We start from the raw sequence: 27,513 nt of genomic DNA on the forward strand, positions 1-27,513 counted from the left end.
CCAGCTTTGCATCAGGCTCCCTGCTCAGCGAGGAGTCTGTTTCTCCCTCTCCCCCTGCCCCTCTCTGCCACTCATGTTCTGTCTCTCTCTCTTTCTCAAATAAATAAATAAAATCTTTTAAAAAGAAAAAAAAAGAACGCTTCCATTAAAGAGAAATGAGCCTTTAATCTGAGAAGACTCCTGTTCCTGGGACTTCACCACACATTAACAAGACCTCTTGACTCTATTCACAGACCCCCAGGGCAATCTCTCTGGGTTCTACCTCTAACCCACACACTTAATCCCAATAACTACTCTGTTGTCCCAGATACCAGTCTCTGCTCTATACTTATATTCACCTCTCTGTTTAGTCCTTTTAAAGCTGGTGGTCCATTCAGATAATTTTTTTTTCTTTTTTTTTTTTTAGGAAAGAGTGGGAAACCTCCATTAAGTTCTACTATGGACCCTCCCTTTTCTGGCATACTCCGTTCTTACAGCCAGGCCCAGATCTCAAAAGCCCCTTCCAGATCAGAGCCCTGCACTGTTTCCCTTGAACAAGAAGCTGGGGAGCTTCTTGTTCAAGGGAAAAATCAGTATTGGTTTTTTGAAAGATTATTTTCACATTTCAAATGTTTGTAAGTTTTACTTAATATACTATGTTCAGACCTGAATATTGGGCCTGAATATTTTTAAGGTTTATAAAAATTTATTGATATATTTTCTTTAGAGCCAAGATTAGTTAAGAACTTTTCTCAAAGTGACACCACTAATGAGGTATAGAGCAAGGGCTTAAATCTGTATGTGTTTTAATTCCCAAGTCTATATGCTTAACCTCTCACCAGTTTGCCTCTCCTATGACCACACAGTCCAACTATCCTGGAAAGAAAAACAGGTAGCAGAACTAATAAGAAGAAATGAGGAAGAAGGCATCATCTTGCATGGTTAGTGGACTTCTTAACCACACAAACTATGGTTGGCATACAGGTCATTACTGGATAAATGAATAAGAATAAGCAGTATAAAACCACAGGGTCAAAATTTTATAGTTGTCATTTTAATAATTAATTACATAATGGACCCAACATGTCACACTTTACTAACAAAGAACTTATACAGAACAAAAGCAAATATTGTTTGAATAAATAGTGACTATATAAGAGGAACCCATAATTGAATATTTTTTAGAGAAGAAAGAAAATAGAAATAGTCAATGATTTACAAAGAATATTTAAAAACCTTAATTTTAAATTGGGTACTTGTAATCAAACTGCTTAGAGAGTTACTATCTGATGAGTGAAACTCTCACCTAGATAAAGTCCCTGAACATTAAAAATTAATTAATTAATTAAAATTTCAGCTTACAAAGACCAAACAGGTTTTGCAGACATAGATTAACTAAAAACAGATTTCCATGACAAGATAAAACAAAACAAAAATTCCAAGCCATGTATTGAGAAAAAAAAGAAAGAAACGAAAGGAGACACAAACTGAGGTCAGTCCTTTCAAATTTAGAGGGGAGAAAGGAACTTGTTTAGAATATTGTATAAATTACCCCTGAAGTCAAAGATGCAGCTTTTTTCACTAAGAGGAAAGTTGACCATTCCGAATGCATTACAGCAACTACAAAAAGTTCTGGAAGAGGTAACGTGTGTGCTGGGGAGAGGAAATCACTAATCTAGAGAAAATATGAATGAACGTGCACTGGACTTTTTTTTTTTTGCCTTCCTTTCTAGAAATCCCACATAGATAGAAATAACATCAGTATTTCTAGTTTCCAGCTACCTTCTCTGAATCTTTTCCTTAATTTAAAAATGGCTATAATAATATCAAGCAGAGTTGTTGTGGTGACTAGCAGTGATCTGTATAGAGAGATGTATTTAAAATACCTCGGCATAGATTAGATTATGAGTGAATATTATTGTTGTTGTTATAATTAACAGAAAAGAATTAGATTCTTTGAAAAGAAGAAATCAGATCACAGGTGAAATTTATATACGATGGTTCTATTATCGGTGAATATTATTGTTGATGTTGTTAACAGAAAAGAATTAGATTAGCTCATAGGTGAAATTCATATTTATTGGGAGTTGGAAGAGTGAGAAGGTGAATGGGCAGAAGATTGCAAAACACAAGATATGACAAGAATAAGAGGAGGATAGGGAAGATGGTAGATAGAGGAGACAAGAATTGGGAAGCCCAGTTCACACAAATAAAGATAGAGAGAAGGTAAGATGTAAGGCATTAGAAGGTTTGAGGGTCATGCAATATGACTGAGATAATAGTTCAAGTTATACCTCGTGAGAAACAGTGAGAGAAAGAGGTGGCAGACATGTGAGAAAGGAAGCAGGAGTCAGACATCATCTTAATACGATCGGGTAATGTTTTCCTGAGTTAGTTTTTGGCTGTAAATTGTTCTTGTTGCTTGGGTAATCAAATACAAAATAAGCTCACCTTAAAATATAGTTGTTGTTCTCCATGCATGAAAAGTCTACAAATAAAACAGTACATGAAGTCTCTTATGCCCTGAGAATTAAAATGCATTGTAACATGAAAGAATAAACTATTTTTGTTCCTTTAGTTATTTTACACACACTATTTAGATCAGAAATCAGTCTTGGGCACCTGGGTGGCTCAGTTGGTTAAGCAACTGCCTTCAGCTCAGGTCATGATCCTGGAGTCCCGGGATCAAGTCTTACATCGGGCTTCCCGCTCAGCAGGGAGTCTGCTTCTCCCTCTGACCCTCTTCCCTCTCGTGCTCTCTCTCTCATTCTCTCTCTGAAATAAATAAATAAAATCTTTTAAAAAAAAAAAGAAATCAGTCTTGATGGTGGAAATTTAAAAATTAAAGAATTTCTACTTTCTAACTATAATAGAGAAGTTGATACTGGACTTGCCCTTCCACAATAAACAAATAGAAAACAGGGTAAAATATATGAAACAATGGTCTTCAGACATTGGCCAACAAGCAGTCCAAGGCTGTGATCCCTTTAAGGGAGACAATTGAGGTTAGCTTTACAACATCCTTGCTATCTCCCTAGAGGCCTTTTCTAGACCATGGGTTGGGAAGAAGGACCCATACATAGCATGATGATTTCTCTGATTATGAAGACAGAGATTGGAATTTGGATTGACTGAGGTAGCTGTGCTGAATAATAGAAATCTGACCAAAACTTTCTCTCTATAGTTCAATTTGGCCAGAATCATGTCTCCATATAACTAATCTTCCTTTAGAACCATAAGGATTATTGTATTCACTTTGCTGATATGAAAGGGAAAGAGAAAAAAGTGGTAGATTCAATGCAACCACTATCAAAATCCGATGGATATTTTTGAAGAAATACAAAGATTTATTCCAAAATTCAAATCAAATCTCAAAAAACCCTGAAGAGCCAAAACAATTTTGAAAAAGAAGAACAACATAGGACTCACACTTCCTTATTTCAAAACTTACTACAAAGCTACAATAATCAAAACAGTGTTTTATTGGTATAAACACATACAGATAGGCCAATGAAATAGAATAAAGAACTAAGAAGTAAGCCTTAGCATATATGGTCAAATTATCTTTGACAAAGATGTCAAGACTATTTGCTGGGTAAATGATAGTCTTTTCAACAAATGGTGCTGGGAAAGCTGGATGGATATCCACATGCCAGAAAATGAAGTTGCACCCTTACCTTACTCCATATACAAAAATTAAGTCAAAATAGATCAAAGACCTAAAAGTAAGGGGCGCCTGGCTCATTCAGTCAGTAGAGCATGCAACTCTTGATCTCAGGGTTGTGAGTTCAAGTCCCATGTTGGGTGCAGAGATTACTTAAAAATAAAATCTTTGGTTATATATAAGTGATGAATCACTAAAGTCTACTTTTGAAACCAATATTACACTATATGTTAACTAACTAGAATTTAAATAAAAACTTTTAAAAATAAGGAACACCTGGGTGGCTCAGTCAGTTAAATGGCTGCCTTCAGCTCAGGTCATGATCCCAGGAGTCCAGGAATCAAGCCCCGCATGGAGCTCTCTGCGCAGCATGGAACCTGCTTCTCCCTCTCCCTCTGCCTGCTGCTCTACCTACTTGTGCTCTCTCTCTCTCTGTCAAATAAATAAATAAATGAAATCTTTTAAAAAATGTTTAAAAATAAAATAAAATCTTTAAAAAAAAAGACTGAAAAGTAAGTGCTAAAACCATAAAAGTCTTAGAAGAAAATATAGGAGAAAAACTTCATGACATTGGATTTGGTGATGATTTATTTGATGTGATACCAAAAGCATAGGGACAAAAACAAACATAGACAAATGGGAATACATTAAATTTAAAAACTTCTGTGCAAAGAACACTATAAAGAGAATAAAAAGGTAACCCATGGAATGGGAGAAAATATCTGCAAATCATTTATCTGATAAGGAATTTTTATCCAGAATATATAAAGAACTCCCCAAACTCAACAACAATAAAAAACAAACAAGGGGTGCCTCGGTGGCACAGTCAGTTAAGCCTCAGACTCCTGGTTTCAGCTCAGGTTGTGATTTCAGCGTCGTGAGATAGAGCCCCAAGTTGGGCTTCACACTCAGTGTAGAGCCTGCTTGAGATTCTCTCTTTCCCTTTCCCTCTGCCCCTCCCCACCCCTGCATATATGTGCACACTCTGTCTCTCTCTATATATTTTTTTAAATGGGCATAGGACATGAATAGATAGTTCTCCAAATAAGATATACAAATGGCCAATAAACACATGAAAAGATGCTCAACATTATTAATTGTTAGGGAAATTCAAAGCAAAACTACAATGAGAGATACCTCATGTGCATTAGGATGGCTACTATTAAAATAAAAAAACAAACAAGACAGAGAATAACAAGTGTTCGTAAGGATGTAGAGAATTTGGGATCCTTGTACACTGTTGGTAGGATTGTAAAATGGTACAACCACTATGGAAACCAGTATAGAGTTTCCTCAAAAAATTAAAAGTAAAACTACCATATGATCCAGCAATCTCACTTGCAAACAAACTAAAAATAGGGTCTCAAAGAGATATTTGCACACTCATGTTCAAAGCAGCACTACTCATAATAGATAGCTTACAGGTGGAAGCAATCCAAATGTCCATCAGTGGATAAGTGGGGGGGAAATGTGGCATATACATGCAGTGGAATGTTATTCAGCCTAAAAAGGGAAGGAAATTGTGTCATTTGGTACAACATGGGATGAACCTTGAAGATATTATGCTAAATGAAATAAGCCAGTCACAAAAAGATAAATCCTGTATGATTCCATTTATATGAGGTTATCTATATTATACAAATTCATAGAAATAAAAATTAGAATGGTCATTACTGGGGCTATAAGGAAGAGGAAAAGGGGAGTTGTTTTTTCATGGGAATAAAATTTCAAATTTGCAAGATGGAAAAGTTCTGGAGATCTGATCTACAACATAAATGTACTTACCACTACTGAACTGTAAATTTAAAAATTATTAAGATGATAAATTTATATTATGTATTTTTACCACAATAAAAAAATAATGTATTCCTATCCTGTACAGTAATGTGTATACTTCCAATAATGCTTCCTTGAAGGTAAAAGATGATGGTAAGAAAAATTGAGTCCTGTGTCTGAGGATAGAGATAAATTTTATTTCAGATTCAAACAAGGAAGGGAGAAGAAACTTGTGATTATAGTACATCAACTTTCTAACAAAGAATTAACTGTTGGAAGATGTTTTGAAATTGAATATGGAATTCACGGGAAGGAACTCTGATGGGAGAGCTTATGTTTAATTATCCACTTGTAAAACTCTATGCAACAACACTGTTGATACTTAATGAAGAAATCCTTAAAGATAAATGCATGACCATAGATAGTAGCCATGGCAGCGATAGGTCCTGTGTGCTTCCTCCTGTGGAAATAAGTATATTCAGTTTCAGCAGAAAGATTTTTGACACTTTCCTCATGAACAGTTTGAAGAAAAAAGGCCAGATTATGCTGAGGAAGCTACAAAGGAAGTCGTATATCTACAAAGAGAGTCTGAGAAGAAACAATCACTTTATACTAGAGAAGCGGTCTAGCATCAATGCAGGAGGAAAAAAACCAGATGAGAAAACCACATGCACACTTAGATACACTCTAAGGATCTGAATTTTAAACTTATAAAGTATCATAAACACTTAGTGGACACTAACTATTCTAAGTGTCAGGGACATGATGATTAACAAAAAGACATCACTCTTTTCCTTTAAGAGCTTGAAGAAACTAACCCATACATCAATAGTTTCAATGTAATCTAACAAATGCTATGATAAGGTATGAGTAGAGTGCCAGGAAAGCAAACTAAAAAGGCACTTGGACCTGCCTGACATTTAGGAAAGGTGTCTTGGAATTGATGCCTGACGTTGGTCACCATGGATGAGTATGACATAGCTGGGAATATTAAATTGCTTTGGTAATGAATGGCATTGCAGGGAGAAATTTTTGAGAGGTAGGAAACTGCATGATAAATGTGGAAAATGCAAATAGTTCAGCACAAGCGTGGAGAGAAGAGATTAGCATGTCATATCTGGGCTATGGTGGACCTTAAAACCCTTGCTAGTGTGATGTCTTCTGCTTCCATCTAGGGCTGGTATAAGAAATGTTGCTTCCTCCTGCTTGGAAGGCATCTCCTGCAGTTCTCCACCTGCTGCTCTGTCTCAGTCTTTAGTTCTCAGCTTCAAATGGTTCCCCTTCAGAGATGTCCTGACAACCTCTGATTAAAGCAGAGCCTTGATCCCTCAGTTTCTCTGATGAAATCTCCCCGAACATACTTGAGCAGTTAGTTCCTCTCACTGCTAAAAGATCTGCATATGCTATTCTAAAATACTGTATTAAAGTAAGAGTATCTGTTGATTTTCTTCTATCTCCTTCTAGATTGTGAACTCTTAAAGCAGGGTTGGTAACATAGGCCCACAGGTCAAATCCAGCCCACTGCCTGTTTTCTACAGCCAACAAACTAAGAATGGTTTTCATATTTTTTAATGGTTGGGAAAAAACTCAAAAGAAGAATATTTCATGACATGCAGATTATATAAAATTCAAATTTCCGTATCCATAAAGTTTTATTGGAATACAACTGTGCTCATTCATTTTTTACGGTTGTTTTGCACAACAGCAGAGTTGAGTAGTTGTGAGACAGAGACCATGTTATCTTGTAAAGCCAAAAATATTTACTCTTTTGTCCTTTACAGAAAAAGCTGGCCAATTCCTATTTTAGAGGGCAAAGTTGGTATTTTATTCTTTTTTAAATCCCTGTTGCTTAGTGTATAGTGTTTAGTGAACATTTGTTTAATATTTGGACATTTTCTAGAAGTGTTAAAAAATAAAATATTTTTAAATTTTTTTTAATAAAAGTCAGAACAGTGGTTACTTTGGGGATTGACTGATGCCTGGGACTGAGTACAAGGGAAGTTTCTGGGGTTCTAGAAATATTCTATAACTTGATTTGGATGGCCATCAGGATGTGCTCATTCTGTAAAAATTCTAAGAAATGTGCACTTACTTGTGTGCTTTTCTGAATATATATGCTATGTTTCAACAAAAAGTCAACAACAGCAACAAAAACCAAAACCTCTGAGTGATTGGAAATATTTCCAACAACCTTTTTACTTCTAAAAATTCTGAGATTCTAAGACAAAAATTCACCAAATAAATATTCAGATGATCCATATGGCCAGGTACCTGTATCATTCTGGACCATCGGTGGGAACAGGGTATCAGCACAGAGTAAGCTAGGATGGAAGTCAGAATCAGGTATCTGTTCATCCCCATTCCTTAATAGGCACATCTTTCAGATGTCCCTGGAAGAACTTAAAGGACAGACCAGGAAAGAGCCTTCCCTGTTCCAATGTTCAATGGGGATCTCTCATTCTTCCATTACTCCTTGTCTCTTCTCCCTAATTTCATTCTTTGGCTACTCCTATTTACAATACATGTTTCAATATTGCCTTATTGGGTGGAATTTCTTCACCTGCTTTCTGATACTGTTCTGTCTTACTTGATTCTAAATATTCTATATCCCCTCAATTTCAGTCAACCTGGTTCTTGCTACAAACTAGGTCTAAGTGAAAGATGATGCAGCTGCAAACTAGGACACATAGCAGCTAGAGAGGCCTTCCCCAGCACACACACTAATGGAGGGATCTGGGACACAGGAAACTACATATGGATTACAAACATGAAAGCAGGCCAGGCTTGGGGTCTGTAGCAGAACAATCAGAATTGGGAATTCAGACAAAGGTTATGGAACCAGTTATCTGTAACATATTAAAAAGGAAAACATATTCATAATCCAAGAGTCTATCTTAGCAGTAGGCACAAAGAGACTTGGAAGTTGAAGGCAAGAATGTGGGCAAGTGACTGGACATTAGTGATCAGAATCATGAGTGATGAATGTGTTAAAAGGCACAGGGAACTGAAAGTTAGCTTTTTTTTTTTAAGATTTTATTTTTAAGTAATCTCTACAACCAATATGGGACTTGAACTCACAACCCAGATATCAAGAGTCACATGCTCTACCAACTGAGCCACCAGGCACTGAGAAAGTCAATTTTTTGATTCATTTTGAGATCTCCTATGGGGTTACATTAAAGCAAAAACCAGTCCTCAGAGAAGTTGGTCTGAAGCCTGAAGGTGAGGATGAGTGGAATCACCTAGATGATATGAAGACCAAATGACCAGAACAGAAGATGGCTCAATATTTACACTATGTCCTCCAGGGGGCCAGATACAGGTTTGCTCCTTAATCATAAGTAGTTACATTTGTGCTCTTTGAGATTTATACTTTCTGGTGCAGGACACCAAAATTTTATTACACTAGATTCTACAGGGAATTCACTAGTCATTATAGCTCCTTTAATTAACAGTGATTTTAAATATGAGCCAGGAATCTAAAAACTTCTGAGGAAACAGTTAACTAAAATTTTAATTAATAAACAAGATCTCCAGTGAAGATTTTTGACTTATTTAAATGAACAAATGAACAAACATGTAGATGACACTCATTTATATGTGGTAACATCATGATAATCTGTCATTTGTTCTTAAAGCAACTTCTTAAGGGCATCTATTAGAAAATAATTTGTCCTTCAAGTTTCTGTGTTGTATATCAAACTATGAAAAGGCCTTGTTCTTATTCTCAAGTATTATTTAATTCCAACTTTATCTTGTTTAGATTAACTTGATCTTCCCATGAATCTGAATGAATAAAATTTTTCTAATGAAAATTAGCTGTTTTGTCCTATGAGTTATAAAGTATTTAAAAATACTTTATAAAATAAAAGTAGTAATTTGAAAATCTTTTATTCTCTGTAAGTGACAACCATTGATGCTTACTGAGCTCAAAGAGGTCAGAAATCAAAAACTAAATATAAAAGACCTTTTTTATATTTTATTGTTTGGCTTTCAAAATAAGATGTTATGCCTGGAACAAATAGCTCAAATCCAAAGGTTTATAATGAAATGATAATTCTGTGAATAGAAAACAATTTAGCATTGCGTATTAGGGTTGAATTTTTGATGAGTTCGTTAACCTCCATTTAAAGTCAAGTCTTTACTTTTTCTTCACAAAGAAGAATGTAAATTTATAAGAAACTACATTAATACCAATTATAAGATTAAAATAATTTTACAGTTGGGTTATCTCTATAAGCATACCATGAGAGAAGGAATTGTTCAAAAACTTTACCATTTACTCTTGCAAAGACCTCAGTCACAGAACCATAGAATAAATGTGATACCAAGCCTGAATAAAATTACTCTCTAAAGCAGGATTTCTTATCTTGGTATCCACAGAAAGAAGATTGGTAAGGACCCTGAAACTGTCTTCTTTAAGTCCGTTAGATATAATAAACACTTATACTGCAGCTTTAAACATCCGTATGTATGCCAGCTTTGTGAACCTGACTCCTCATTTTATTATTCTGCTCCATTTTGCTAAAGGTAGCTTGTTTTTCCAAGTGTGTTTTAAATAGTCTTATGAGCCTTAAGGTTTTATGGAACTTTATCAGTGGAACTTCTTTGAGGCCTGGATAAGATAGTTTGTCCCCTTAACATGTTCCCTTTGGGATACCTGGATTGGCCTCTGCGTCTCACTCCAATCTCTCAAATTGCATGCAAGCCCAGTGTTCCTGACTTTAATAATCTACCCCATTAAAATAAAATCTAAACTGCCGGGGAGCAACACATGCCCTCAGTACAAATGTTGACTCTAACACTGACCTAGAGAGAGACTCATGTCTTACTGTTTCTGGTCTTTGAGGATTCCATCACTTTCCCTACCTACACATTTTATTTTTTTTAAGATTTTATTTATTTATTTGACAGAGAGAGACACAGCGAGAGAGGGAACACAAGCAGGGGGAGTGGGAGAGGGAGAAGCAGGCTTCCCGCAGAGCAGGGAGCCCGATGCGGGGCTCGATCCCAGGACCCCGGGATCATGACCTGAGCCAAAGGCAGACGCTCAACCAGCTGAGCCACCCAGGCACCCCTACACATTTTATTTTTTAAATATTTTATCCAGCAGTTTGTTTTTTACTTTCACTCCAGCATCCAGGTGGAAGGAGAATACCACCTCTGTAATTTGTTTTTCTCAACGTACAGAGTTAAGAGCTGGTGAAACTACACATTGCAAATGCTTCTGCTCTTACAGGTATACCATCACTTTTCTTCACATTTCACTGGCCAGAATGCCATATGGCTGAGCCGAGTCTCAATGCTGTGGGAAGGTATGTTCTATCCAAGGAAAGCACTATGAGCACATGGCAGCTGATGGAGGTATATTATTCTTTTAGAGGGCGGGAGAGAATGAATAATTGGAAACAATAATACAATCTGCCACAACAGAGATCACAGATGGAAGAGTGAATGTGGGGAGTGAGATGATGTGTTTGCATGAGACATGTTATGCTTGAAATATCTGTGAGACATTCAAGCACAGATGCTGAGCAAGCAATGGAATATATGGGTCAGAAGTTGAGGAAAAAAATCCGAATGGGAGATATATAGTTTAGAATCATTTATATTAAAAATGGTAGCTGCAATCTTATGGAAATAAATGAAAATTTCCAGAGATAAGAGAGTAGACTTGCTGTTTGGACATTAACATTTGAATTCTTCCAATTTTCCTTAAAACACAAAGCCCTCTTGGTCTTTCATTTTCCATTTTTTTTATGGAAACATAGAAATCAAGAAATATTTCTCTATTATAAGAAAAACAACAGTCCATGTTTTAAGCAACAACCGAAGCTTAGACTCAGTGCATTAAGAATATCAAAGAGTGGTTGTTGGAGGAGATTGTGCATGTTTTGCAAAGGGGCCATCCAGCACACAGCTCCAGCTATCACCAGGTGGAAATACTAGCTTAGGTTGTCCAGACAGTCCAGTTTTCCAGGAAAAGCTGAAAACAGATTTCATATGTAATCCCCCAATTTTTAAATTGGATACATTTCAAAATATTTCCAAGGTCAAATTATTTGTTATTTGTTATTATTACTATTATTTTATTAAGCTTTTTCTTTTAATTCCAGTATAGTTGCCATACAGTGTTATATTAATTTCAGGTGTACAGTACAGTGATGCAACAATTCTATACATTACTCAATGCTCGTCACAAAAAGTGTACTCATTAATCCCTGTCACCTATTTCACCCATTCTGGTAACCATTAGTTTGTTCTCTAGTGTTAAGAGTATGTTCCTTGGGAGCACCGAGAGAGATGGGCATCTCTCGGGATAACTGGCACAAGCGCCGCAAGACCGGGGGCAAGAGAAAGCCCTACCACAAGAAGCGGAAGTATGAGCTGGGACGCCCCGCTGCCAACACTAAGATTGGCCCCCGCCGCATACACACAGTCCGAGTCCGGGGAGGCAATAAGAAGTACCGTGCCTTGAGGCTAGACGTGGGGAACTTCTCCTGGGGCTCTGAGTGTTGTACGCGAAAAACAAGGATTATTGATGTTGTCTACAACGCATCCAACAATGAACTGGTCCGCACCAAGACCCTGGTGAAGAACTGTATTGTGCTCATTGACAGCACACCGTACCGACAGTGGTACGAGTCCCACTATGCACTGCCCCTGGGCCGCAAGAAGGGGGCCAAGCTGACGCCCGAGGAGGAAGAGATTTTAAACAAAAAACGATCAAAGAAAATTCAGAAGAAATACGATGAAAGGAAGAAGAATGCCAAAATCAGCAGTCTTCTGGAGGAGCAATTCCAGCAGGGCAAGCTTCTTGCGTGCATTGCTTCAAGACCAGGCCAATGTGGCCGAGCAGATGGCTACGTGCTAGAGGGCAAGGAGCTAGAGTTCTATCTGAGGAAAATCAAAGCCCGGAAAGGCAAATAAATCTTCCTCCTATCTTTGGTCACATAATAAAGGTGTTTATTGTCCTGAAAAAAAAAAAAAGAGTATGTTCCTTGGTTTGTTTCTCTTTTTCTTTGTTCATTTGTTTTGTTTCTGATATTCCACATATAAGTGAAATCATACGGTATTTGTCTTTCTCTGACTGACTTATTTTGCTTAGCATTATATTCTCTAGCTCCATCCATGTTGTTACAAATGGCAAAATTTCAATTTTTATGGCTGAATAATATTCCATTGTATATATACCACATGTTCCTTATCCTTCACCTATCAATGGACACTTGGGCTATTATAAGTAATGCCGTAATTTGGCTATTATAAGTAATGCCGGGAAAATAGAAGTACACATATCGCTTTGAATTAGTGTTTTTGTATTTTGGGGGTAAATACCTAGTGATTACTCAGTCATAGGGTAGTTCTATTTTTAACTTTTTGAGGAACCTCCATACTGTTTTCCACAGTGGCTGCACCAGTTTGCATTCCCACCAACAGTTCAAGATGGTTGCTTTTTCTTTTTTTTTCTTTTTAAAGATTTTGTTTCTTTATTTGACAGAGAGAGACACAGCGAGAGAGGGAACACAAGCAGGGGGAGTGGGAGAGGGAGAAGCAGGCTTCCCGCGGAGCAGAGAGCCTGATGCGGGGCCCGATCCCAGGCCCCTGGAATCATGACCCGAGCCGAAGGCAGACGCTTAACAACTGAGCCACCCAGGTGCCCCAGGATGGTTGCTTTTTCTCCACATCTTCACCAACACCTACTGTTTCTTGTGTTGTTGATTTTATCCATTCTGACAGGTGTGAGGTGATATCTCATTGTGGTTTTGATTTGAATTTCCCCTTTGAGCATCTTTTCAGGTGTCTCTTGGCCAGCTATGTCTCTTTGGAGACATGTCTGTTCATATCTTCTGTCTACTTTTTAATTGGATTATTTGCTTTTTGGGTGTTGAATTGTGTTTGTTCTTTATATATTTGGACACTAATTTATCAGGTACATCATTTACAAAAATCTTCTCACATTTACTAAGTTGTCTTTTAGTTTTATTGATTGTTTCCTTCACTGTGCAGAAGACTTCTATCAACTATTTGTAGGCAGATTTGGCCTATAGAGTCACTAGTTTCCAATCTCTGATAGAGATTGACAAGAGGACAAAGAGAGAAACTTGAGAACACTTAAGGAATGAACAGAAAAAGAAAATGCCACTGAGAAGAGAAGAGGACTGGGGAGTAACATAACCCAGAGGAAAAGAATATTTCAAGAAGACTCTGATTATTTTAAGGCATTGATGCTTTCCTATTTCTCAAAAATGCACAAAATAAAATGTATCTTATATTGCTTGAAGTAAAGATAGAATCCTGAAGTGCTAGTGTGTTAGGATACCACCACGTTTTTAAAGATGCTAAGACATGCTCTGAAAAGTGTCTGCAATGCAAATCTTTACATATTTCTAAACCAATACATTTATTACCTTTATGTAAAATGTCCTTCAGTGGATAAAATATGTAATTATGTCATACCAAAATATGAGAGATGTGAAAAATATTATATAACATGGCAAATATTTAGTTTTCGAAAATTTTTTATTTAAATTCAATTTAATTAACATATACTGTATTATTAGTTTCAGAGGTACAGTTTAGTGATTCACCAGTTGCATACAACACCCAGTGCTCATTACTTCAAGTGCCTTCCTTAACACCCATCACTCAATTACCCTATCCCCCCATGTACCTCCCCTCCAGCAACCCTCAGTTTGTTTCCTGTGGTTAAGAGACTCTTATGATTTGCCTCCCTCTCTGTTTTCATCTTATTTTATTTTTTCTTCCCTTCCCCTATGTTCACCTATAGTGCAGTTTGTTGGAAATATGCTAAAATCATTTTTCATGCTATGGGAAATAACTCTCTGTGCATCCATGTGTCTCTAACAAACATACTGAAATTAGACAGAAAATGCATTCAGAGAAACTAACATCAACTTTCAAGGAGTTAAATGAAGGGCAGCATTGTTTGATTCAACTGCTGGACACTGATCACTTAATGGCTTGAAAACTATTTCAACCGTAGTAAATAAAGCAGTGTTTCATTAGACTCATATGTATTCCAAGTTGTTGAGGCCCATACTCCTCAAGACAAGGTGAACTTTATAGTTAAATGAATTATTTTATCAAAAGGAAAATGCATTTAATAGACGGTAAAGATTTTAAAATAAGAAATTACCGAGATTATTAAAGATTCCTAAAGCCAGGATGCCCAAGATCAAAAGACTTGACACCCACTGACCTCAGAAAAGAAACTAATTACTCATTGCTGCAAAGTCTACCTCAAAAGACAATAAATATAGGTCCAGTCCACTGAATTAGGAATGAAAAAATGCTTTTAAATATACCCCTCATTGGCATCTTTCCAAAGAATATGAATAGTTAAAATATATATTTTAACCCCTAGAAAATATTTGAGTAACTGCCATAAAAGGCATTGGAATCAACTCATTATTGTTATTGGAAACTATAACGTAGGTGGATGTTTGGCTAAATAGAAATCTTTTTGGATTTGTTTTGGCCTTTCCATATTCTTTTTTTCTTTAAGATTTATTTATTTATTTTAGAGAGAGAGCATAGGACAGCAGGGGTGGGGGGCAGGGGGTATGGAGGGAAAGGGAGAAGCAGACTCCCCACAAGCAGGGAGCCCAGAGCAATCCCATGATATCATGGGCTGAACGAAAACCAAGAGTCTGATGCTCAACTGACTGAACCACCTGGGAACCCCAGTCTTTCCATATTCTTTTCCTCTCCTCTATATTTGTTTTGTATTGTAATCCCTATTTTCTTCGGAAAATTGTCCTTCGTCAACCCTGGTCTGGAAAGTGGGCTGCTAAAAAAATCACAGTGCCTCATCTTCACAACCTAAGACATGGATTTGTGACCAAGGCCTAACCAACCATGGTTGTCCACTGCCCTGCTATAGAAAATAGGAGAGGAATAGGCAAGACTATAGGTAGGTATTTAATCTGCCTTGTAACATCCCCAAATAAACAAGTCCTCTCTTTTGGGGTACTTAACTGAACTGACATGTATCCTTTTGAAGGAAGCTTATGGTAGTAGAAGAGAATGAAACTACAACAATAAAAGAAAAAAGAGAAGTGATAGAAAAAGAGAAAATCCTGAAGACTTTATTTAAATCCCTGGATCTAGTCATCTTGAAGTACAAGATAAATTCCTTTATTTCCTTAAGCCAGTTTGCATTGGGTTTTAAGAAACAGAAACATTTATATAAATTATTAACATCAAACACCAACTATCCATAATAATAGTAGCATTTGGATTAATTTACAAGTAATACATAGGCCTCTTATGAGGCATAATTTTTACTTCCTCTGTGACTTTTAAATCTCTACAAGAGTTGCTATGTGAAAATTTCAGAGACTCACTACCCCTGCCTGATTTTTTCAAGGAAGATATGTAATTAGCTATGAAAAATTACTGAAAAGTGATCTTTAACAGAAAAGAAACCAGGATCTACACAATTCGTGAGCTGCAGAATTCATCTCCAAAAAGTCTGGAATTTGCTTTATTCAGTACAAAAAGAAAATATTTTTGGTACTTATCTCATAGCAAATAAATTTCTCCATATCTAAGAAAATGTAGTATCTATTTATTTTATAGAAATTGACCATATCTAAGAGTCCATGCATGGACGAGGGGTAAATTCTTAATTCTCTGTAGCAACCAGAATAATTCTAGAGATAATCTCATACAGCATTTTTGTGTGTGAACTCCCAGCTACATGGTGTAAAAGTTTACAACTACCAATGTGGAAAAAGACTCGAAGTTATTTCTTGTGCTGTATAAGTTACTGCAAACAAAAATTTACAGAAAAGAGCTAAAATAGAGAGGCAATCTTCTGTTTCCTTCCTCATTATTACAATTCTATTTCATTAATATTTATTGAGCACCTAGTATGTCCTGGATAGTGAATATTAAAAATGAACATGAGGGGCACCTGGGTGGCTCAGTCAGTTAAGTGTGGCTCAGTCAGTTGTCTGTCTTTGACTCAGGTCATGGTCCCAGGGTCCTGGGATGGAGCCTCATGCAGGGCTCCTTGCTCAGCGGAGAGCCTGCTTCTCCCTCTCTCTCTGCTGCTCTCCTGCCTGTGCTCTCTCTCTAATAAATAAATAAAATCTTTAAAAATAAATAAATAAATAAATAAATATGAACATGATATAAACTCTGCTGCCTAGAAATACAAAGCCTATTGAGGAATTTTCTTCCATTATTCCTAATCTCATTGGGTGGGTTATTAAGGCAAGAGCTTTCTCTATCACAGGCCAATCTGGGCACTGTCTCAATAAATACACCAAAAAACTGATTTATTTATAGAAGCACAGTTGAAAGGATTAGTTTTGTATAGTCTTATTTCTGTGGTGCAAAGCTAAGTCTCATTCTCTTAGTTGTATTGTTTCATTCCACTTACCCACTCTCACCAAAACCACCCTGACTAAAAGTGTTCAAAAAACTTTAAAAACTGGGTTCAGGGTATACATGAAATACATGAACTTCCTGCATTATCTTTGTAACTCTTTGATGAATCTAAAATAATTCTAAAAATTTTTATTTTTTAAAAAACTGAATGTGAGGATAATGAGCTTTCTTTGTAGGTATTTTGCCAGCAATTATCAATGAATAGTCCAAGAATCATAGGACACTGAAAAACATATGAAATGCTAACACTATTATCTTCTGTATTAAGTATTTTCCTGAAATGAAAACAGAATTGAGATTTATTTTAGAGGTAATTTTTTTTTTTTACCATTCCTTTTCAATACATGTTTTTGAACCAAAAGAACCAAAACACATTAAAGAAGCTTAGTGGAGTTTAGCAATCATCTGCCAATGTTTCCCAAAGGAAGCATCATCGACAATTTGGTTGGGACAATTTTCTATATTACAACAATACCTTATGAATTAAAGGATAACTAATATTCTGCCCCCTGCTCTGTAGCACTCTTTAGTTACTGTGACAATTAAAATAAATACAAATATTTCCAAATACCTTCTGGAAGGCAGTACCATCTGGCACCACTAGCTTAATCTCTGTTTTTAGAAAGGGGAAAATAGAAATCCAGAGTAGTCATATAGGCTTGATTAAGGGTGACAAAACTAGTGAAGTCAAAATGGCAGGCAGGCTTTTCTTAATCAATATTTCTAAAAAACAGTCCAGTGTTTTTTAATGCTATAGCTTTCCTTTCAAGTTTTCTGAATTTTTGATGTTTGGACTCAGTGTGAACTAATAAACCAAATTTTCAAACAAGAAAACTCAAGGCCTGTGTGGAGTTGGATTTAGTAACTGATTTTGAATTACTAATAGATTTTTTTTTATTTTGTTCTCTATTGACATGAGCATATGCTTCATGACTCTAAAGGACAACTTAAGAAAACAGTTAAAAATTAAAAGCAGGCAATAAAGCAAACAGTAGGGATAGGAAAGATCTTACTCCTTTCCCGCAGAGCCACAGAAGATAAATGACTGCAAGAACAGGATTAGTGGGAACCTAATCCTGCAACCTGGCTATGGATCCAAGAAAAGAATTCTATATACCTAGAGTAAAGAGTACAAACAGGAAGGTCAAAGTCAAGTCAGCAAATATTAGACTGGCTAGACCACCTCTTATGTAAAGATAATTAAGGAAATTTAAGGCCCAGGAAAAGATTCTGAAGGACAAGAGAAAGGAAACATAAACCTGAATCTCAGAAAAAGGATGAGCACGTGAATTTTGTATTCTAATGAAGGAGAAAAACATTTTAGAAAACTTGGAGTTCTTGGTCTCATGCAAAGAGACAAAGCAGAACTCCAGGCTAAATATTCTATTTATGAGACACCACCAATATCAAAGTTACAGGATAATGAACACCTATGTGCTAGAAAAGCACAGCATCAAAATATACATAAAATCTAATAGAAACGTGAAGAAATTGAGAAAAATAATCCCACAATTTTCCATATAAGATTTTAATACTTCTCATGCTTTGACAGCTCAAAAGGATTTATTTTTTTAAATTGAGAAAATTTTGGAAAGCCTAATTAATGAAGTTGAGTTTAGATATACAAATAGATAACTTATCATGGGAAATATATCCTTTTCAAGAATGCATGAAACAAAAAGTAATCAACTACTGTGACACAAAACCTCAATTTTCCCAGAGCAGAAATGACAATAGCCATATTCTCTGACTACAATGTAATAAAAAGATAATTTAATGATAATAACTTAAACCAAAAGGCTTACCCTTGTGGAAAATGGAAAACATGTCCTAAAAAATTGTTGGGTTAAAAGAGAACCAAAGCTACCAGTAAAAAATTTTGAGAAAATTTTTAAAAATAGGAACTCCTTCTATTAAAATGCATAAGATATGGCAAAGCTTTAAGTAGACAAACACATAACTTTTTATACATCAATTATTATTAATATAGAAAAATAAAAAGAACAAGCACTTCAACAAAATAAAACATGAGGTGTTAGAGCAATGAAAATTATAATAAAAGTCAAATTAGAAGCTGAAAGAAAAAGATAGCAAGCAAAACCTGATTCGTTAGGGGGAAAAATTATTTGAAAGAATGTCTCTGAAATCCCTTATTCTAGTCCAGGAATTAGTGGAAAAGAAATATAAATACATTTCTGGAAGAGTCTTTGGTCTCATATTATTTCTGGGTGCTCAATGGTAATTCTGATTTAGAGTCCAGAGGTGGCCCGAGGTCAGAGATCCAAAAGAAGCACATACTTCCTGGCAAGCTCACAGCTTCCCTATGACCTGGTCCTCTTTCAGAGTTTTTGTCCCATGAGCACTACACATGATGGTGATTCTCCCAGTATGCTTATAACTAATGCTTCTTAAACCCAAGCACTACTTTCTGCATTTAGCAAAAGTAAAACACTCTATTTATTTATCTGGATCTCCAAGACCAAGCTAGAATCAGTATCCTAAGTTCCTGCGCCTCTAGCTCACTGCTCTGGTGGCCCTCTGCTGCCCCCTCTTGGTTCTAGGCAATACTCTGTCAGGCACTAGGTACAAATGGCTTAAAGCCTCAGAATAAAACCTCCAAACTTCAGAAATACCTATGTAAACCAATACACAGTTAGTGGGTCTTTGCTTTTAGTAGTGTAATAAAATTACAAATGTTTTTTGTTACTCATAATCCTCACATATAAGTAAAAGAAATTTGCCTACTGTAAAAGCACAATATTTTTACCAAGTAGTTTCAGAAATTAACTTCAGCTCAAAGCTTTCTAGATTAACTTTAGTTTTCTAGATTAAAACAGTCAAGACATACACTAATGAATGGGCCCAATAATTCAGTGATTCTTTACGTTTCTGAGTCATGAACAGATTTGAAAACTACAGCCCAGAAGCCATCTACCAGGACACCATGATATAGTTCCATGATTCATTTTCAAGAAAAGATTTGTTGCACCAACTTGGGAAAGTGTTTGCCTGACCAAGGCCACCATACCCCTTCTCATGGCCTATACCAACAACTGATTGATGTCAGGTCATAAAGGCCCCACTCAACTCTAAAGTGTCATTCTGGCTCCAGAGGTTCCACATGAAATTAGTTGAGGCTACGGGTAGGCCTGTATCACAGCACAATTTCTCCCTCTGCCTATCCCTGTTTCCTCCTCATCCCTGCTGCAGGTACCAATCCCAAGAGCACTACTTATCCTTATTTACTTAATAAGGATATTAATAAATATCCTCATGCTAAACTTCATCTCAGAGTTTTCCTGGGGAACCCAACATGTCACAACTATATTCAAGCCTGCATAAAGCAGCATTTTCCCTTTCTCAGGGGAATTATTCAAAAGCTACAAGAAGAAGCTTTTATAAGTTCACAAACCATTTTTGGAGAACTTGGAAACACATATAATTCCCCGACTCCATTTTATAATAAACAGTGACAAAAACAGATGACATTCATTGGGAACAAAAAGGAGGCAATGGAAACAAGAATCTGTAGAGAGAAATCCTAAGAGCAGGGAACCAGTGAAAATAGATCTCCAAAAGCATCAGCAAAAATATACTTCCTGAAAATTGAGGTACATCTTGAAGTCAAAAAGTAATATTCCAAGGTTATGATCCTTGGTGCAAGGACTAGCTAGAGTTGGCACATCTTTCTTCCTTTGAAGAGGTGGGGCTATAAAAAGAATTATACAGAAAAGTCATATTTGCAGGAAGCAGTATGACTGTGTAACAGAAAAAGAGAAAGCCTATGCTCTATGAAAATTAGCTAGCCTAAAACCCAACTTTGTCATCTTCTCCCAAAAGGAAAATCTTACAAATGATGAATTCAAGAAAACGTAACTCATTCAATGATGAGTAATAGTTTAAAAGGACAGAATTGATTTTTTTAAATACCACTTTTTTTAAAAGTCTATTCTCCCTTCCACTCTTTAAAAAATATTTATCTATTCCTTTCTCTTGAGGCAGCCAAGACCTGTGAAACCTATAGGGCCAAGGAGACTGTTGAGGCTGTTGAAGTAGGCAGGGCAGAGGAGGCAACCAGCTGGGTCAGTAGTTTGATTACATATAAAAGGAATGAGCAAATAAGTAAATGATTTAAAAATAATGGGAACCAGATTTTTCACTATTAGAAAAAGGCATTACAAATATGGAAAAGCCAAAAGCCAAAATCAGCCAAACTCAACAATACTGATTTGGAATTGGAATTATCACTGTGAATGCATGGTATTTATTATATAGATGTAGATCTAGAAATAGATACAAATGCTTGTATGTAAGCATAGATGGATGATTGGATGGATGGATGGATGGATGGATGGATGGATGGATGGATGGATAGATAGATAGATAGATAGATAGATAGATAGATAGATAGATAGACAGATAGATAGAAAAATAGATAGATAGGTAGATATTTCCTCTGCCTGATGGGAAACCTTAGAAGCCACTACATACCAGAAGCAGCAAATAGACCTAGTGGTCAGATCTTGGTTTCTAAACAGCATTTTCCACTACATAGAATGAGAACTCCTTGGGACAATAAAAGAACAATATGAACCTGGAGATCTTGTGCCAGAAAGTAAGAAAGAGCTGAAGAGAAAATGATGGGGAAATGTCAAAAAGACACAGGATTCAGCTTTGGGAAAGGGAGATCTCACTTACCAAATATAGTTGTCTCTCCTAATCTGTGGGGAATATATTCTAAGACCTTCAATGGAAGCCTAAAACTGTGAATAGTACAGAACCTATATATACTATATTTTTTCCCATACATACGTACCTATGATAAGGTTTAATTTACAAATTTGGGCGCCTGGGTGGCTCAGTCAGTGAAGTGTCTGACTCTTGGTTTCAGCTCAGGTCATGATCTCAGGGTCCTGGGATTGAGCCTAGTGTCAGGCTCCACAATCAGCGTGGAGTTTGCTTGAGATTCTCTCTCCCTCTTCCTCTCCCCCTCCCCCCATATGCGCTCTCATTTTCTCTAAAATAAATAAATATATCTTTAAAAAATGTTTAATTTACAAATTAGGTACAGTAAGAGATTAACAACAATAATACAGCTAGAATAATTATAACAATATACTGTAATAAAAGTTATGTAAATGTGGTCTCCATCAAAATATCTTACTGCAGTGTAGTTACACTTCTTGCGATGGTGTAAGATGATAAAATGCCTGTGTGATAAGATGAAGTGAGATGAAGTTAGGTGAATGATGTAGGCATGTGACATAGCCTTAGGCTACTATTAACCTTCTCACATACAGCAAAAGGCAGATCATCTGCTTAGAGGATGATTGAACACAGGTAACTGAAATAGCAGAAAGCTAAAGCATGGATAAGAGGGGATTACTGTATGTAGCAAATTGACATCAAATTAATAATTATAGCAAAGGATTATCAACCCATTAAGTAGAATTCTGTAAGTGTGTGTATATGTGTGTGCGTGTGTATACATGAGAATAAATAAAGTGGGGGAAAGCTATTACTTCCAGCAGAACTCAAATAAAATGTAGAAATAATGGTGAGGGGCACCTGGGTGACTCAGTCGGTTAAGTGTCGGACTCTTGGCTTCGGCTCAGGTCATGATCTCAGGGTTGTGAGATGAAGCCTCAAGTTGGGCTCTGTGCTGGGTGTGGAGCCCGCTTAAGATTCTCTCTCCCCCTCTCTCTCTGCCCCTCCCTGGCCCCTCTTCTCGCTCTCACTCTCTCTACAAAAAAAAAAAAAAAATGAAATTAGAAAATCACAATTTGGCACTCAGCAGAGTAAGAATATATTAAGGTAAAAATGGATACAAAAGTGAATGGGTAAACAATTATTGACTAACAAGATATTTACATAATATCAAAATATCTCTCTTCAAAATACTTCAAATTACAAGGAGAATGGAGAAACTTGGCAGATACCACTTAAACAAGTGATAAAAGTTATTATCACCAATAATGGAACAAATTGATATCATATGCTTACTAATGGGGTACAATGAGAAGAATACAGCTTTACTTCTGTAATATTCCTGCCCCAAATGCATAACCTGAATCTAATCATAAGGAACATCAGACAAATCCAAAGATGAGAGGCATTCAACAGTTTAACTGGACTGACATGCTTCAAAAAACAACAGGGTCTGTGTGTTATACACAAACAATGAATCATGGAACACTACATCAAAAACTAATGATGCAATGTGTGGTGATTAACATAACATAATAATAAAAAAAAAGAACAGGGTTATGGAAAAAAAGGAAAGACTGAGAATTGGCTCTAGATATCAAGATAACAAACAGACATGACAACTAAATGCAACATGTAATCCTTCACTGGATCCTGGACCAGATTTTTTAAAATCTATCTATCTATCTAATTACCATAATTAGGTAGGTAGGTAGATATAGGTAGGTAAGTAGATAGATAGATACTGCTGAAACATAGAAGATAAAACTAAAAATCAAACCAGTGAAAGAGAAATAAATTTAAAATTAATAAAGACAAATTTACAGGTATAGAAGATGAAGAGGGTGGGATCAAGCAACTATGATTGGAAGCTTCAAAGAAAAAGCTAAAATAATGAAATAGAACAAATAGTTAATCACATAATTTGTAAAAAATGTTATAGTTGTTACTCTGGAATGAACATAGTAATTACTTGAGACTGAGTTTAGGGGGACTAAGATGACTGCAGGACTTTTCATATCTGAAATATGACCCAAAATGATGAAACCAGATTCAAGACTTCTTCCATTGCCACAGGAAGAAGTAGCATCATGACTTAGACAAAAATAAAGTGCTTTATTTCTAAGTTTATATGTTCAATCTATCAGTTACATTTTTATGTGTGTCTCTGAATATATTCTGTCTAGAAGAGAACCATAAACTGGCACTAGAGGTTGCTGCAGGGGAAAGAAATTTGTTGGGGATTTGGAGGACAAAAGTGGAAGAGAGGCTTAATTTTGGTGACCAACATCTGCTGCCACACAAAAAAGAGAAAAGGCAAGAAAGATGTAGGGCAATATCCAAACCTTACACTGTATCAATCCATACTGCTCAAGTGTACTCATTTTTAATTCATGATAAAGAAGACATCAACAGATCCAGTTAAGGATTCCATCCTCAGGCACACTTCAGTCTGCTGAGGATTTCTTTCACCACCCTTCAGGTCAGAAACCTGAACTTCATCTTCTGTTTTAACATTGCCTTTGATGTTTCTGCTGTTAACTAACCATCTCCCTCTCTCTTCAGCCTTTGACTTGGAAGTGTGTTAACCATCCCTTTGTTTCTTAATTTGTTTCTTGTTTGCTATGTGTACTTCCCTTGGATTCTAATTTCTGTATTCCAGTCACATGCTACTGATTTTATCCTGAATCTTAATCATTCCAGAGAATTTAATGTTGTTTTTATTGCTGATACTTCTGCCTTTTACCTGGAGGATGATGCTACTTTGAAAAATTAGTTTGTTCTAATATTTTAACCCAAACCCCCCAAATAAATACTTTATGGATGACTATCTGTTCTATTTGTAAAGTAAGATTCTAATTTTCCTTTGGGAAATAAATTCAGTGTATAGATTCTTACTTACAATTCTTATTTATATCCCATGTAATAGATTAATCCAGTTTTCCCATTTTGTCTCATTTTATTCTTAATGGAAATATAAACCACCTAGTTACCATGTTCTGAAAAAGAGTATATTTGAACAGTGTGTCCCCAATCCTAATCCATGAGATGTGATATATGCTAATTGTTTTGTTTTGTTTTGTTTTGTTTCAGGAGACAGAAAGTCCTGAGTTGTATAAATTAAACACTGGCTTAATAGGTTTATCACAGGATTTCTCAAAGCCTTTAAAATATAATGTGTGCTGTGAATCTCTAACAAAGAAAGCACTTATTTGAAAAAGATCTCTTTACTTTGGCCCCCCTTTTACTTCAGAATTCTCCTTTCTTAACAGAACTACATAAAATCTTCCCATAACAATTCCTCAGTATTTTCCAAAAATTAAATCATATGTATTCTTTGAAGTTGTCCATATTCCAAGAGTTGATGGGAATGATTCTCAGTTAAGATATAGAGTTGGACTCTGATTCTAAGGCACAGTCCTACATCTTTTAACAAATACAGGGACTGAACACGTGGCATTATTTTATATGATTTAGTTTGTATCAATTAGGTTTTAGGTATTTGATAAAGGCATTTTTTTTTTTACCTCAGATATTTATTGAAAAGTGTATGGATATGGGGGGAGGGGCAAGATGGCAGAGTAATAAGAGACCTAAATTTCATCTGGTCCAGGAATTCAGCTAGATAGTTATCAAACCATTCAGAACACCTACAAACTCAACAAGAGCTGGAAGAAAAGAATAGCTGCAATTCTATGAACAGAAAAGCAACCACTTTCTGGAAGGTAGGATGTGGAGAGAAGTGAATCCGAGGCAATATTTGGGAAGATAGACCACGGGGGGAGGGAGCCCCATCAGCCAGCTACTGGCAAGTAATAGAAGAGCGAACACAAAATCAGAACTTTTAGAAGTTTGCTCTGGGGCACCTGGGTGGCTCAGTTGGTTGGGCGACTGCCTTTGTCTCAGGTCATGATCCTGTAGTCCTAGGACTGAGTCCCGCATCAGGCTCCCTGCTCAGCAGGAAGTCTGCTTCTCCCTCTGACCCTCCCCCCTCTCATGCTCTCTCTGTCTCATTCCCTCTCTCAAATAAATAAAATCTTAAAAAAAATAAATTTTTAAGTCTGCTCTGCTGAGGGACGTCGCTCCAGTGGTGAAGCAGGGGGGGTGGAATCCTCTCTGGGACAGTATCTCAGGACCCTCGAGATCACAGAAAGACCTGGGGTGCCTGAGTGTGGCAGAGCTCCCAGGTATCAGAGTAGGGAAGCTAGCTGCAAACATGGAGCTGAGAAGTGGACTCTTAGCTCAGGGCTGCCATAAACCATGAAAGGGGCACAGTTGGGCCACTATCTTCAAGCCAGGACCCAACAAGTGGCAGATCCGGGGAGACACCCCTTCCTCCCCCCAGGAGGAGTGGCGCAAGAGTGCACTGCAGGAATCTGCTGGGTTTGGAGACTCCAACTAGGTTGTGTGCAAAGACATTTGAGAATCACTGCAACAGGCCCCTCCCCCAGAAGATCAGCAAGAACATCCAGCCAAGACCAAGTTTACTTATCAATGAGAACGGCAAAACCCAAGTGCTAGGGGAATACAGCACATAGAATTCATGGCTTTTTTTCCCCATGGTATTTTAAGTCTTTCAAAGTTAATTTTTTTAATTTTCTTTTTCTATTTTTTTAGTTGAATTTTTCTTCTTTCCTTTTTCAACCAACATCTTATCAATTCCCTTTTTAAAATCTTTTTTAACATTCATTTTTACAGTCATATTCTATCCTTCATTGTATTTAACCTTATTTTTTGTGTGTATATATATATATATATATATATATATATATATATATATATATAAGTTTTTCTTTCTTATAAAATTCTGGGATACAGTTACTTCTAACAGGCCAAAATATACCCTAAATCTAGTGTATGACCTTTTCCTAGTTTCCTGCATTATCACATTCTCTTTTTTCTTTTAATATTTTTTCATTCTTTTTTAAACCAACTTCTTGTCAATTCATTTTTTAAAATCTTTTTTAATTTTCACCTTTATAGTTACATTCCATCCCTTCATCGTATTTATCCTTATTTTTGTATATATAAATTTTTCTTTCATTAAAATTTCGGGAGGAAATTTCTTCTAACAGACCAAAATACACCCAAAATCTAGTGTGTGGCTCTGTTCTATTCACCAGCCTGATCATATTCTTTTTTTTTTTTTCCTTTCTTTTCCCCCCAGTTTTGGGTCTCTTCTGATTTGTTTAGAAGATGTGTTATTTTTCTGGGATCATTGTTACCCTTTTAGCATTTTGTTCTCTCATTCATCTATTCTCCTCTGGACAAAATGACAAGACAGAAAAACTCACCTCAAAAAAAGAACAAGGGACAGTACCAACCGCCAGGGACCTAATAAATACAGACATTATTAAGATGTCGGGACTAGAGTTCAGAATGATGATTATAAAGACACTAGCTGGGGTTGAAAAAAAAGCATAGAAGATACTATAGAATCCCCTTCTGGAGAAATAAAAGAACTAAAATCTAACCAAGTCGAAATCAAAAAGGCTATTAATGAGGTGCAATCAAAAATGGAGGCTCTAACTCCTAGGATAAATGAGGCAGAAGAGAGAATTAGTGATAATAGAAGACCAAATGATGGAGAATAAAGAAGCTGAGAAAAAGAGAGATAAACAACTACTGGATAACGAGGGGAGAATTAAAGAGATAAGTGATACCAGAAAGTGAAACAACATTAGAATAATTGGGATCCCAGAAGAAGAAGAAAGAGAGAGGGGCAGAAGGTATATTGGAGCCAATTATAGCAGAGAACTTCCCTAATTTGGGGAAGGAAACAGGCATCAAAATCCAGAAGGCACAGAGAACCCCCCTCAAAATCAATAAAAATAGGTCAACACCCTGACATCTAATAGTAAAACTCACAAGACTCAGAGACAAAGAGAAAATCCTGAAAGCAGCTCAGGACAAGAGGTCTGTAACCTACAATGGTAGAAACATTAGACTGGCAGCAGACCTATCCA

The 27,513-nt window shown here is 36.4% G+C and overlaps 1 protein-coding gene across 1 annotated transcript; it reads left to right on the forward strand.

Moving 5' to 3' along the window:
• The first annotated feature begins 11,715 nt into the window (after nucleotides 1–11,715).
• On the forward strand, nucleotides 11,716–12,380 carry LOC114219533 (small ribosomal subunit protein eS8). The gene has a single exon (XM_028117076.2). The coding sequence runs from the start codon at nucleotides 11,723–11,725 to the stop codon at nucleotides 12,347–12,349; it is 627 nt and encodes a 208-aa protein (XP_027972877.1). The 5' UTR covers nucleotides 11,716–11,722; the 3' UTR covers nucleotides 12,350–12,380.
• The last annotated feature ends 15,133 nt before the right edge of the window (nucleotides 12,381–27,513 follow it).

Source organism: Eumetopias jubatus, unplaced genomic scaffold (genome assembly GCF_037043125.1).
Source record: "Eumetopias jubatus isolate StellerSeaLion01/CBP00866 unplaced genomic scaffold, mEumJub1_p1.0 scaffold_6, whole genome shotgun sequence".
Classification (NCBI taxonomy): domain Eukaryota; kingdom Metazoa; phylum Chordata; class Mammalia; order Carnivora; family Otariidae; genus Eumetopias; species Eumetopias jubatus.